At 62.1% G+C, this 12,309-nt stretch overlaps 1 protein-coding gene across 4 annotated transcripts in view; it reads right to left on the bottom strand.

Annotated features, from left to right (window-relative positions):
• The window catches only part of ITPR3 (inositol 1,4,5-trisphosphate receptor type 3), a 42,770-nt gene that overhangs the window by 28,745 nt on the left and 1,716 nt on the right, over nucleotides 1-12,309 (bottom strand). For 3 of the 4 annotated variants that reach the window (XM_064173832.1, XM_064173833.1, XM_064173834.1), the window contains exons 2-3: nucleotides 5,891-5,961; nucleotides 2,910-3,031 (exon numbers count right to left, since the gene is read on the bottom strand). In XM_064173832.1, the coding sequence (XP_064029902.1) occupies nucleotides 2,910-3,031; nucleotides 5,891-5,961 (193 nt within the window). Of the gene's footprint in view, nucleotides 1-2,909; nucleotides 3,032-4,592; nucleotides 4,777-5,890; nucleotides 5,962-12,309 lie in introns of those variants that run through there. The other variant, XM_064173835.1, reaches the window with a different exon arrangement.

The following is a 12,309-nucleotide window of genomic DNA, read 5'->3' as shown; positions in this document are numbered from 1 at the left end:
AGGATGGCCCAGGCTGGGATGTGGCATCATGCCAGCCTCACTCCAAGAAGGGCATTGAGGGGCTGGAGCAGGTTCACAGAGAAGGGCAATGAAGGTTGGGAGGGGTCTGGAGAGCAGGGCTGGGGGGAGCAGCCTGGAGAAGAGGAGGCTGAGAGAAGACCTCACTGCTCTCTGCAGCTCCCAGAGAGGAGGCTGCAGCCAGGTGGGGGTTGGTGCCAGGGGCTCCTGGCAGCACCAAGACCAAACAGCAGAAGGTGCTGAGCTGATGGTGCCCTGCCAGAGACAGCAGCGGGCCCAGACCTGCTGCAGATGCAGCAGGATGGGTCCCAGCAGCCAGGGTGCTCAGCACCACCTGCAGCCTCTCTCCTAACCACAGCCGTTCTCCGCTGGCTCTGGCGGGTGCAGTGCTGCTGACAGACACGGACAGGGCAGGGACTTGCTGCTCCCTGGGGGAATGGAGAGGCAGTGCTGACAGCTCTGGCGCCAGCCTGGGCAGTGCCAGCAGTGTGCCCCACAGCTGGGGTGGGAGGGATGGAGCTGGGAGAACATCTACCCTCACCCACCCTGCGCTTGCCACCTCCCACTGGAGAGAAGGAGGAACTGGGAACTGCAGCTGGAATCACAGCTACACAGCAGGAGGATGGGAGCAGATGGTCCAGGAGTGCCCAGGCAGGTGCCAGCAGGGCTTCAAGAATGCCTGACATGGAATCCTTTGGCTTGGCAAAGCCCTTTCAGCTCATCCAGCCAAGGCTGGGGCTAAACCATGGCCCCCAGCACCACATCTCTGTGGCTCTGAAACCCCTCCAGGGATGGGGACCACCCCCTGGGCAGCCTGTGCCAGGCTTTGGGAACCCTTTCACTGAAGAACATTCTCCTATTGCCAACCTAAATCTCCCCTGGTGCAACCTGAGGCCATTTCCCCTCATCCTATCACTGGTTCCTAGGGAGAAGAGGCTGCAAACCCTTCACTCTTCTGCAGCTGCCACCGCACTCAGGGCCCCTCTGTCCCCACACAATTCCAGGTGCCAGCTGGGGGCATGAGCCTCATGCTGGTGGCTGCTGCCATCAAGAAAACAAACCTGCTGCCAAGAGAGCCTGCACTGGTGCGGAGCTGGGAGTTAACAACAACCCCGTGGAGCAACACAGCTCCAGGAGAGCTCCAGCACCGTGGTGTGCCCCAAATCTGCCTCCAGATCTGAGCTCCTCCCTTGCCCAGGGCTGCTGGAGCTGGGGGTGGGAACAGATGCCCTGAGCAGGCAAGCCCACAGCTGCTGAGGTTCCCAGCCTGTGCCACGGGTGGGACAGGATCTGTCCCCAGGCCACAGCAGGGTGAGTGTCAGGGATGCAGACAGGGGTGGGCAGGGTGGGGAGAGGATGTGAGACACCAGCAGAGCAGGAGGAAGGGCACCGAAGCCTCCTGGCCTGGCTGCACTACCTCTGGCTGCACCTACAGCAAGCAGCTGAGAAAACACAGAGGCCTAAACCCACTTCACAGGAGCACAAGCTCAGAAAGGCACCAAGGGCACCATGGCATCAGGGGTGGGCACTGTGGCCACCAGGAGTGGCTGGGCAGGGCTCCTCCACTCGAGCCCTGGGCTACTCCTGCTTCAGGAAGCCATCAGTGTGGGATAGAGATGTGTCCAGCCTGTGGGAAGTGCTGACAGATCACAGCCTGGCACTGCACCCTGCAGGGTCTGAAGCAGCTTGGTGGCAGCAGGGGCAGTGGCTGGCAGAGGGCTCCCTCCCTGCCCAGGCTCCCCAGCCCTCGGCTCTGGACGTGAAGCAGCATTTGCCAGGAGGGCAGCGCCAGGAGCAGCGGAAGGCAGCGAGGAAGTGACAGAATCCCTGTAAGACAGCTCTGCACCGAGGGCAATCAATCAGGCCCAGCAATGAGCCTCCCTGGCCAGTCCTGGCCAGCACAGCTGTCGGCACTGCGAGTCCCAGCCCAACCAGAGCGAGAGAACAGCTCCTCCACACAGCCACAGCCAGGGAGGGCCGCACAGGGCAGCAGGCACCAGCCCCATCCCAGCACCTCTGAACCAAGCTGGGGTGCCCTGTCCAGGCAACTGCATCAGACCTTGCACCCCAGAGGCAAAACTGGGACTCAGTGGGGCTGGGGCAGAGCTGGCAGCCTGCTGTGATGACTTAATGACTCTCTTCTGAGCTTCAGCTTTGTGAATCATGCTGGGGCCCTGCCAGCTGTCTGAGCCCATTATGCAATGTTTAACGTGGGCCTTTTCCAACCCTCGGGAAGGCAGCAGGAGCCTTTCTCTTCCACAGCCCTTTGGAGCAAGGCCTGGCCACAGCAGCTCCCTTCTCCATGCCAGGCACCCCTGGGTGCTCCAAGCTCTGCTCACAGAACACCTCTGCCTGCTCTGCTCTGCCATGGGCTCCTCTGCACAAGGAGCATCAGAAGGGCTGAGACACTAAGGGCTGGGCATGGTGGCAAGGGTGGCAAGGCAGGTAGACATCACCTCTCACCTCAAGAGCAGCATCACTGTCCTCCCTTTCTCCCTCTGCCAGCTTAGTCCCCTGGATCCCCCTCTTCAGGTCCTCCCTGGGGCATGTCCCTTGCTCTGGGAGCACCAAAGCCACCTGTGGTTTCCTGGTCACTGCTGCACTCTCCCTGTGCTCTCACAGCTCCCACCTCACCCCCTCATTAGATGCATGACTAATTAAGAGGTGGCAGCCACAGGAGCCATTCCTATAGCAAGGGAGGCTGTGGCTAATGGTCCATGGTGAGGGAGAATGGGGACAGGAGACAGCAGAGAGGCTCTGAGGACACCAAGCCCAGAGCAGATCCTCCCTGCAGGCAAAACACAGCAGGACTGAGACAGTGAAAGGCCTTGATGGCAACACCCAGCCAAGCCATGGGGGCTGCCCACTCAGGGGGTGATTGTCCCTCTCACCTGCAGCTTCTGCAGCAGCACCACATCTGCAATCTTGTCCTTGTCCTGCTTGGTTTGCTTGGCCTTCCAGTACTGCTTCTGGGCAGAGTAGCGGTTCATGGGACACACCTTGAAGAGACAATCTGCAGGAGAGGAGGGAGAGCTTGAGGCTGCAGCAGCCACCAGCCTGTCCCCACTGGGGTCAGCGTCACCACGGGGCAGAAGTGAGTGCTGCCCTGAGAGCTCCTGCCCCAGCTGCACTGCAGAAGGTCCTCCCAGCCCACAGCCACCCCTGCTGCTGGGGGCCACAGGAGACGTGGCTGGGGCTGGTGTGAGACCAGGTCACCTTGTGCTCGCTGGTGGAAGTTTCAAGTCAGGGTAAATGATGAGTCCAGGAGGGACTCCAGCCCCTGGCCTCGTGATCAGAAGCATTCCCACTGGAAACGGCAGGGAATTTGGGAAGGAAGACTTCAGGGGGGAGAGAAAGCACTGATGGGGCCCAGCTGCACTGCAGGAGGAGAGAAGCCTGCTGGGAGGGACAGAGGCCAGCAGGGGATGGGACACCAGCAGACATCTCCACACCTCCCTTGCCACCCTGAGCCCATGGCTGTGCCATGGGGAACCCTGGCTTAGCAAACTGCTGTCCTCAGAGCAGCCTCAGCCACTGCTGCTGGAAGCTACCAGCTCCTGTGAGCTGGATGCCAACTGCTGCATTTCAAGTCCTAGAAGAAAAGCTTTGGGGACCAGAAGGGCCCAGGGCCACATCCCAGCTCCCAGACACTTGCAGCACGTCCATCCTCTGCAGATGGTCCCCACTTGCCTGGGTGGCTGGGAGGTGGAAAGTGCAGACACTCAGGTCCAGGCACTGGGAATCCCAGAATGTCAGCAGGTGGGGCTGGGGGGCAGCTGTGCAATCCACCCAGTCCACCCCCCCTGCTCGAGCAGAGGGACCCAGGATCACAGTGCCCAGGGGGGGTGGAAGCTCTGCACACAAGGAGGCTCCACAGCCTCTCTGGGCAGCCTGCTCCAGGCTCTAGCACCCTCACAACAAACAACTTTCTCCTCCTGGGGTCCAGTTTGTGCCTACTGCCCCTTGGCCTGTCCCTGGGCACCACTGAGCAGGTGACAAGAAGGGAAGGGAATAAGATAGGATAGGATCAAATGGAGTAGAATGGAGAACAGAATCATGGAACCAACCAGGTTGGAAGGGACATCCAAGATCATCCAGTCCAACCTACCACCCAGGATGGAAAAGGTTGGAATGGACTGGTTTGGAAGAGAGCCTTGGAGGTGATCTTGCCCACCCCCCCCTGCACTCAGCAGGGACACCTTCAGCTAGAACAAGCTGCTCAGGACCCCATCCAGCCTGACCTTGAAGGTCCCCAGGGATGTGACCTCCACCACCTCCCTGGGCAGCCTGTGCCAGTCTCTCTCCACCTTCATTCTGCAGAACTTCCCTTCTGATGTCCAACCTAAACCTGCCCTGCTCCAGTTCCAGCCCTTGCCCCTCACCCCATCCCCACCAGCCCCTCTCCCAGACACGCTCTCGGGGCTGGAAGCCAGACAGGGCGAGGCCAGGAGGGGCTCCACATCCTGGCTCGCCCCTGGCACCCGAAGCAGCAGCCCAGAGCCTTCAGCCACCGGCAGCAATCACTTCCATCTCTGGCCCCGCGCCCAGGCCCTGGCACACAGGTGTTTATTTACCTGGGAGTGCCGAACAAACAAGCACAGCGCCTGGTTCTCACCAGCCCTGGCTGCTGGCCCCCGGCCAGGTTTCACCTTTCGCTTTATGGCTGTTTGCTAACGGCGCAGCCCCAGCGCAGGCAACGCCAGCCCCAGCGCAGGCAGCCCCAGCCCCAGCGCAGGCAGCCCCAGCCCCAGCGCAGGCAGCGCCAGTCCCAGCGCAGGCAACGCCAGTCCCAGCGCAGGCAGCCCCAGCCCCAGCGCAGGCAGCCCCAGTCCCAGCGCAGGCAGCGCCAGTCCCAGCGCAGGCAGCCCCAGTCCCAGCGCAGGCAGCGCCAGTCCCAGCGCAGGCAGCGCCAGCCCCGGGCCCGGCACGGGCTACCCGCATGCTCAGGCCACCTGCAGCACCTTAAATGGTCTTAATTACATTGCTAATTAGGCTACAGAAGGACCTGGGAGAAAGTGGAAGCTCGGGAGTGGGTTAAAAACCTCAGCAGAGCTACGGAGAGAAGAGGGCTGGGGAGGAGCAGCTGAGAGAGCTCAGCCTGGAGAAAAGGAGGCTGAGGAGACCTCATTGCTCTCCACAGCTCCTTGAGGGGAGGCTGGAGTGGGACTCATGCCCTGCTTCTCCAAATGGCCTGTCCTGGCTCCTCCACGCCGGCCAGGAGCCACGCAAGCTTCCACTGACTCATGCCTTGTCCTGCCTGCTCCTGCCCCACAGCCGAAGGGGAAGCACTGAGCACGGCCCCGAGCGAGCAGGCAGGAGCCCAGCACAGATCAGGCTTTGCCGTCTCTGCCTAAGCCCTTCCTGCCTCCCAAACGGCAGCTTAATCCCAGCTCCCTCCGAGGCGCAGCCAAGCGGAGCAGATGTAGTTCGTGCTGAGTGCGCACAGCCTCACCCTCAATCACTGCCTGCTGCACTGCCCTCTGCCCCTCCCCTCCTGCCCCTGCCTCCCGGCGGGATGACGTCAGCTGCCAGCATCCCTAGGGATGTGTTTTGGGATGGTCCGACCCCACCTTTGCGAGCTGGACTAAGGGATCCCGAGGACCGTCCCACCGCGCAGGTGGCTCCAGTGAATGCCCCTGGAGGCGGAGGGAGAGGAGAGTGGCTTGGGCAAGCCACAGAACCTTGCAAAGGAGCCTGTCCAGGAGCCTCCGGGATCCTCTGCTAAGGGCAGGCAGCACCCCCGGGCCCAGGCTAGCTGGGCTGACCGTGCCCTCGCTGGGCTGACTGTGCCCTCATCCATGGCACAGAGGCTCAGGGGCAGCATTGCTCTCAGGGCAGTGATGAGTTTGCCCCAGCTTGGCTCCAGCCTCACCTCGAAACTTCTTGGGTGGATTGTCCAGGTCCCCAGCAGCAGGCTCCACCACACAGCGGTCATCCACCAGCCTGCAGGGGCACAGAACACAGCAGCAGCTGTCAGGCACCAGGAGGTGACAGCAGAGCCCAGCGGAGCAGAACAGCCTCAGCACAAAGCACAGCTGCACTGCTGTCACCTGCCCCGCAGCAGCAGAAACTGCACCTCCTGCTTCCCACCCAGCTGCTGTCAGCGCTGAGCACAGCACTCAGCTCCTGCAGCAAGCAGCTGCTCATGGCTCTAAGCACCCCTTGGCCACTACTTGTTGAGTCCCCTGGGGCAAAGAGTGACTGGCACAAAGCAGCACCACGCCCCCACCGTGCCTGCTGCCAGCCGCGATGCTGGGCTCTTTGCTCAGTGATCCATGAGGGAGGTTCTGACGCCTGGGTCCTGCTGGAGCCAATCCTGCTTTGCCCAGCTCCTGGCTCAGCTGGACCCTCCCCACTTCCAGCCCTGCCTGTGGTGCTATTTTATTGTTCATCTGGCCAAAACACGAGGAGTCCAACCCCTCACGTGCCACAGGCAACAGCACCAGAGGGGACAGCCTCAAGTTCAGATTGGGCATCAGGAAAGTTTTCTTCCCAGCAAGGGTTCTCAGGCACTGTCCCAGGCTGACCAGGGAGGTGGTGGAGGGGTTCAAAAGCCAGAGGGATGTGGTGCTGAGGGCCGTGGTGCTGAGGGCCATGGTCTGGTGGCAGTGGCTGAGCAGCAGGGGTGGGTTGTGAGCTGCAGGGGAGCAGCTGGACTGGATGACCTCCGAGGTCACTCCCAGCCTCAACAGCTCCATGGCTCTGTGGCTCACTCAGTGGTTCTCCTCCTCTGGCTGGAGCTCACCCCAGCAGGACACGGAGGGTGTAGCTGGTGCAGGTGGGGGTGGCAGCCCCCCCCAACCCGTTATTAACTATTATCTGATCAGAGGTGCTGGCTGTGCCCAGCAGAGGCAGCTCCTCCCTGCCCACCTCTTTGTTTTCCCAGCACTGAGCAAAATCCTGCAGGCTTGGCCTGGGATGCCAAGGCCCAGCCCAGGCACAGATGAGAAGCTGCCTTCCCAGGGCACCAAACCCAGTATGGCACAAGGCTCTGCAGAGGGGCAACCATGGCCTGGGGGGGGTCACGGTGCCAGGGGCCACCTGGAGCTCATGCCCAGCCCAGAAGGCTTTCCAGGGAACTGGGTGCTCCAGCAGGACAGGCTGTACCCGCTCGCCCACTTTCTGCCAGCCCCTGGGAAGCAAGGCAGGGATTGAAACCAGGTTGGTGCCTGGGGCAAGGAAGTGCCAAGCGTGTCCCCGCCTGCAGAGCCTGGGCTCAGGCAACTGGGGAGCGAGTGGGGAGAGACAGAGAAGGGTTTAGGTCGGCAAAGCCCTCCAGGACCAGCCAGTCCAACATCAACCCAGCACCACCATGCCCACCAAACCCTGGCCCCAGGTGCCACAGCCACACGTTTCTTGAACACCTCCAGGCATGGGCACTCCACCACCTCCCTGGGCAGCCTCTGCCAGTCCCTGACCACTCTGGCAGCAAAGAAAATTTTCCTCCTCTCCAACCTAACCCTCCCCTGGCACAATTTCAGGCCATTTTCTCTCCTTCTATCCCCTGAGACTAGGGAGCAGAGCCCAACCCCAGCTGGCTGCAGCTTCTTCTCAGGATGCAGCAGAGAGCAATGAGGTCTCCTCTCAGCCTCCTCTTCTCCAGGCTGACCCCCCCCCTCAGCTCCCTCAGCTGCTCCTCCCCAGCCCTGCTTTCTAGACCCTTTCCCACTCTCGTTGCTCTTTTCTAGACCTGCTCATCTCAGTCTCCTTCGTGCAGTGAGGAGCCCAAAGCTGAGTCCTGTATCCAAGGACACCGAATTCAAGGATGCAGGAATGCCCCCCAGGATGCTGCCCCAGCAGGGAGCATCCAGCACCTCTAGCTGGAAGTGTCCCTGCTGACTTCTGGGGGTCCCTCCCAAGCCGATGCCAGCTGTGACTCTGTGGGTCGTGGTGGGCAGCTCCCAGGCACTCCTGCCCTGGTAGCCTGGGGATGCTTGGACTCGATGACCTTTGAGGCCTTTCTGTGGCTGCCCGAGCGTGGCCGCGGAGGCAGCAAAGGGCCGAGCAGAGCTCCTGCTGTCCCCTCTGGCTCTCGGCCCCCACCGCAGCCCCCGCGGCCGGAGCGGGGCCGGAGCCGAGCAGGCTGCGCTGCAGAGGGCTGCCAAGGGAGCAGCATTCCCGGCGGAGCCAGCGCCTGCCTGCAGCCCAGCCGCGCTCCGGAGGAGGGGAAAATTCCTCTCAAGGCTCGGCAGGCAGGAATTTGGCCTCGGTGCTGATGGATTGGGACCCCGCGGACCCCGGCACTGCTCCGTCCTTGGCAGCGAGGTGTGGGCTGCTCTGAGCGCCCAGCGCCCGTCCCCACCCCCAGCTCCCCAGGAGTCCAGCGCAGACAGGAAAGCAACTTCTCGAATGCTTCTGGTGGCAGCAGAAGCTGCAAAGCAATTAGCGGAGACTTAGCAAGCTGTAAACAAAACCAAAGCCCAGGAGGACTCCGCAAGCCCAGGATGAGCTCTGCACTGCACACTCATGGGCAGCAGCACGGGGAGTTGGGGGGAACTGCCCCAGCACAACGACCATCACAGCAGGGGAGGAGTTGGGGGCACTCCCAGACGCCCGCAGAGCCTCGGGAGGGCAGGGAAAGACACAACAAAGCAGAGCAGAGGCAGCCCCCCGCAGAGGCTGTACAACACATCCCACCCTGCAGGAGACGTGCGAAGGCTGAGGCCAGCCCCAGTGCCACACGGAGGTGGTTTTGGTTCCTGCCAGTGTTGTTTTGGTGGGGCACAGGGAGGAGCAAGCACTTCAGATGCACCTGGAGTGAAGACCACCGAGGGCTGAGCCCCGAGCGCCCCATGGGTCAGGCTCACAGAGCGCTGCTCTGGCCCTTGGCACACGTCAGTGCCTGCCCTTCACAGCCACTCAAATCCTCCACTGTCATGGGGAGGGGTCTCTGAGGAAGACCCTCAGCCATGTGGCCTATTTTCAGTGCTGAAGTAATCAGCACACAGCCTCCCCCCCCGCAGCTGCCCCGGCGGTGCCGCTCCAGCAGGCAGCGGTCGAGACACTGACCTGCCGGGCTGCAAGCGTTAATTAGTTAATGATCTCAAGGCAGATCCAGCACCCTTAATCCTGGGATTACACACTCTGCAGGAATGCAGAGCGTTATTCCCATCAAACTGATACTCTGGAGCAGCATTCCTCAGCGAAAGAGGAAAGGATCCTGACAGGGCGGACACGAATCACCTGGGGACTGCTGGGGCCGGAGGCGCTGCCACCGATCAGCAGCGCTGCCTCGGCAGGAGGGGGCAGATGGAAGCTCCCTCTGCTATTAGAGCAGCAGGCAGCCGTGGGCACGGCGCGCTGCGGGCATGCGGAGGGTGACTGCATTGCTCAGGTGTTAATAACAAAGCAGGTTGGTGGCACCTGAGCACCTGGGGGGTGACAACTCCTCGGGCTTTGCCTTTTCGAAACAGCCGCGGGGAGCAGGAGGGGCTGGATCCTGTGCGCGGCTGAGCCTGCTGCCCACGGCCAGCAGAGCAGGGCTGAGCATCTGGTTAGCTTTAAGCCCTGCAAGCCATCGGGCTGGTTCCAGAGGGGCTTTCTGCCTGCTTTAAAAGCCGGAGCACAAAGTGATTCCCTGGCCCGGGGCCAGCACACTTGGCCTCGAGCGAGGCAGAGCCTGCCCTGCAGGTCAGGAGGAAGAGTAGCTCGGCCAGAGCTGCAATCCACGGCCCTTGGACACCCTGAGCTTCCCCGGGGCTGGCAGCCAGCTGGGGCTGACGTGGAGGAAGCCTTCCTACAACACGAACCTGGGCTGAGGAAGAGGAGGGAGCCTTCCTCGGTTGTGGTGCACCCAATGCCGAGGGGAGCTGTCTAGGGGTGCTTGGGGAAGGAGGCCTCTGGCAGATGGGGAGCCCCAGCCCAGCAGAACAATCCCATTACAAAGCCATCAACCTGACCTGGAGGTGAGGAAGAGGAGGAGGATCAGCAGCAGCAGGAGCGCTGGCTGCTGGGCATGGGGCTGGGCCGGCCCCTCTGGCCCGGGGTGCAGGATGGGCACTGAGCCCATGGATAGGAACAGCCCCTCCCAAGTGAGGGAGCAGCCACCAAAGATGCAGCTCCTGCCCCTCTGCCGTGGTGCTGCTCTCAGCCTCCTGCACTGCTGCCTGCAGAGCTGAGTTCATCCTGACCCGGAGGGCTGCAGTCAGCCTTTAACCAGCTGCGCTGCCCCGAGCTGCTGCACCCTGCAGGTCCTCCTGCAACCACGGCTGCACCCCCCGGGCTCCTACTCCACCTTCAACAGCCAACTGCTCCCAGCCACCAGCCCTTCCCCTCTGCAAGCCCAGAGTGCCACTCTCTGAGTCCCCAGAGGGTCCTAGGAGCCCCCTGCAGAGATGGCAGGGCTGGGGTCACACAGGCACCTGCACTGCATTTCTGCTCCTCTCTGGCTCCAGCCACTTGCTGCTGGCTTGATGGGGACACTCGTGACAGTGGTGTCCCCCAGGACTCACAGAGGGGTCAGGCACTGGAGCAGGCTGCCCAGGGAGGTGGTGGAGTCCCCATCCCTGGAGGTGTTCAAGAAACCTGTGGCTATGGCACCTGGGGGCAGGGTTTGGTGGCCATAGTGGTGCTGGGCTGGTGGTTGGACTGGATGACCTCAGAGAGCTCTTCCAACCCAGGCAGTTCTGTGCTTCTGTGACCCCTATCTCCCCCCGTGTTGCTCCCAGGATGCTGAGCCCCCCAAGGGCTGTGCCCAGCAGCCTGGCTGCCCTCAGCCCAGCTACCCCAGCAGCCTGGGTCGCTGCTGCTTTCCAGCAGCCAGTTTTGGCCCTGCCTTCCCACGGGGATTCTTAAGTCACCTTCTCCTTTCCAGCTGTTTGCTAGGTTGGGTATTTTGGCTCCGTGTCCCCCACTGAGCCCAGCGCTGGAGCAGGCAGCAGCAGTCCCCACCCTGCAGGGGATGTTTGTCCTGCAGAGCAAACGCCCACTGCAGGGAGGCTGTGTGGGGGACGAGGGTTTGTGCCTGGGGGCCTTTGACAGAGCCATCTGGGGGCACTGGGAGCAAAGGAGGCTCAGGCAGAGGCTGTAGGGCTCCCCCCATCTGCATCACCACCCCCCTTCATCATCCTCAGCACGTTCCCTGTGCCAAAGGAGGAAACACTTCAAAACCTCCCCCCAGCACAGTCAGGCTCGGTGCTCACAGAGGGTCCTGCTCTGCCTCCTCGCTGCTTTCCAAGGCATTCCCTGCCCATGGGGCACCTGCCTGGGGAGGGAGGTCCAGGGCTCTGCTGGGCCAGCCCCCATGCACTGGGAGCTCAAGGGGAAGCTTTTGCTGTCGTGGTGGAGCTGTTAAGAGCCTGGCAAAGGCACAGACCTTGGCACCCAGCCCCCTGTGTGCTGGCTCAGTCCCCATGAGACCCTTCCCAGCCTGTCTCCCCACAGAGCAGGGCAGGGCCTCAGGCAGGCTCCCTGTACCACCACTCCTTGGCCAGGCAGCACCAAAGCTCTGAGCTTGACAGCTTTAAGCTGCAGGGGCAGGAGGCAGCATCCTCAGCCTGAAGCCCTCCTCCTCCTTCAGGCTCTCTGCCCTTGTTGGAGGTGCTCAAGAAATCTGTGGCCATGGCACCTGGGGACATGTTTTAGTGGGCAGGAGGTGCTGGGTTGATGGTTGGATTGGGTGATCTTAGAGGTCTTTTCCAACCTCAGTGGTTCTGTTCCTCTGAGCAGCAGGTCCCACTGCAGAGCCTCAGCACTGCCACGGAGCCCAAACCAGTCCCTCCGCCGGCAGGGGTGGAGGGAGGGCTCTGGGCAGGGTGCTCAGCCTGGGCACCCAGCGCGGGGCTGGCAGAGCTGTTTGCCTTGCAAATGAGCTAAATGAGGTCCTAAGCTGTGGCAGGAGGGCTCGGGAGAAGCACTCTCGGTGAGTCACCCAGCCCCTTATCGCGGGAGTGATTTAAGGCGTGGTTGGGTCTCCAGGTCGCCGGGCACAGGGAAAACAATTCCAGAGGGTGGGAAACAACTGAGAGAGAGCAGAAGCTCAGCACCCGGGGGCTGCAGCAGGAGTGCTGCGGGGGGCTGGCAGGAAAGGGTCTCCAAGCAGCTGAAAGAGGCTGCTCAGATGCTTGTGAGTCTGGAGAAGCACCCAGCGAAAAGGAGCACCTGAGGCCCAGAGCTGCAAAGGGATTTGGATCTCCAGGGCCAAACCAGCTCCGAGAGCAGCACTGAGACCTGCTGCTGGGCTGGTAACCAGGGCTGGCTCCCAGCAGCTCCTCCTCCAGACCCACTTTCACAGGCAGGCTGGAAGGGTGCTGAGCACTGGGGGCAGAAGAGGTAAGCTACAGAGGACCTCTC

The sequence above is a fragment of the Pogoniulus pusillus genome, chromosome 39, assembly GCF_015220805.1.
Source record: "Pogoniulus pusillus isolate bPogPus1 chromosome 39, bPogPus1.pri, whole genome shotgun sequence".
Classification (NCBI taxonomy): Eukaryota; Metazoa; Chordata; class Aves; order Piciformes; family Lybiidae; genus Pogoniulus; species Pogoniulus pusillus.
The sequence above is the reverse complement of the archived record's forward strand: the minus strand, read 5'-3'. Positions and strand labels throughout refer to the sequence as shown.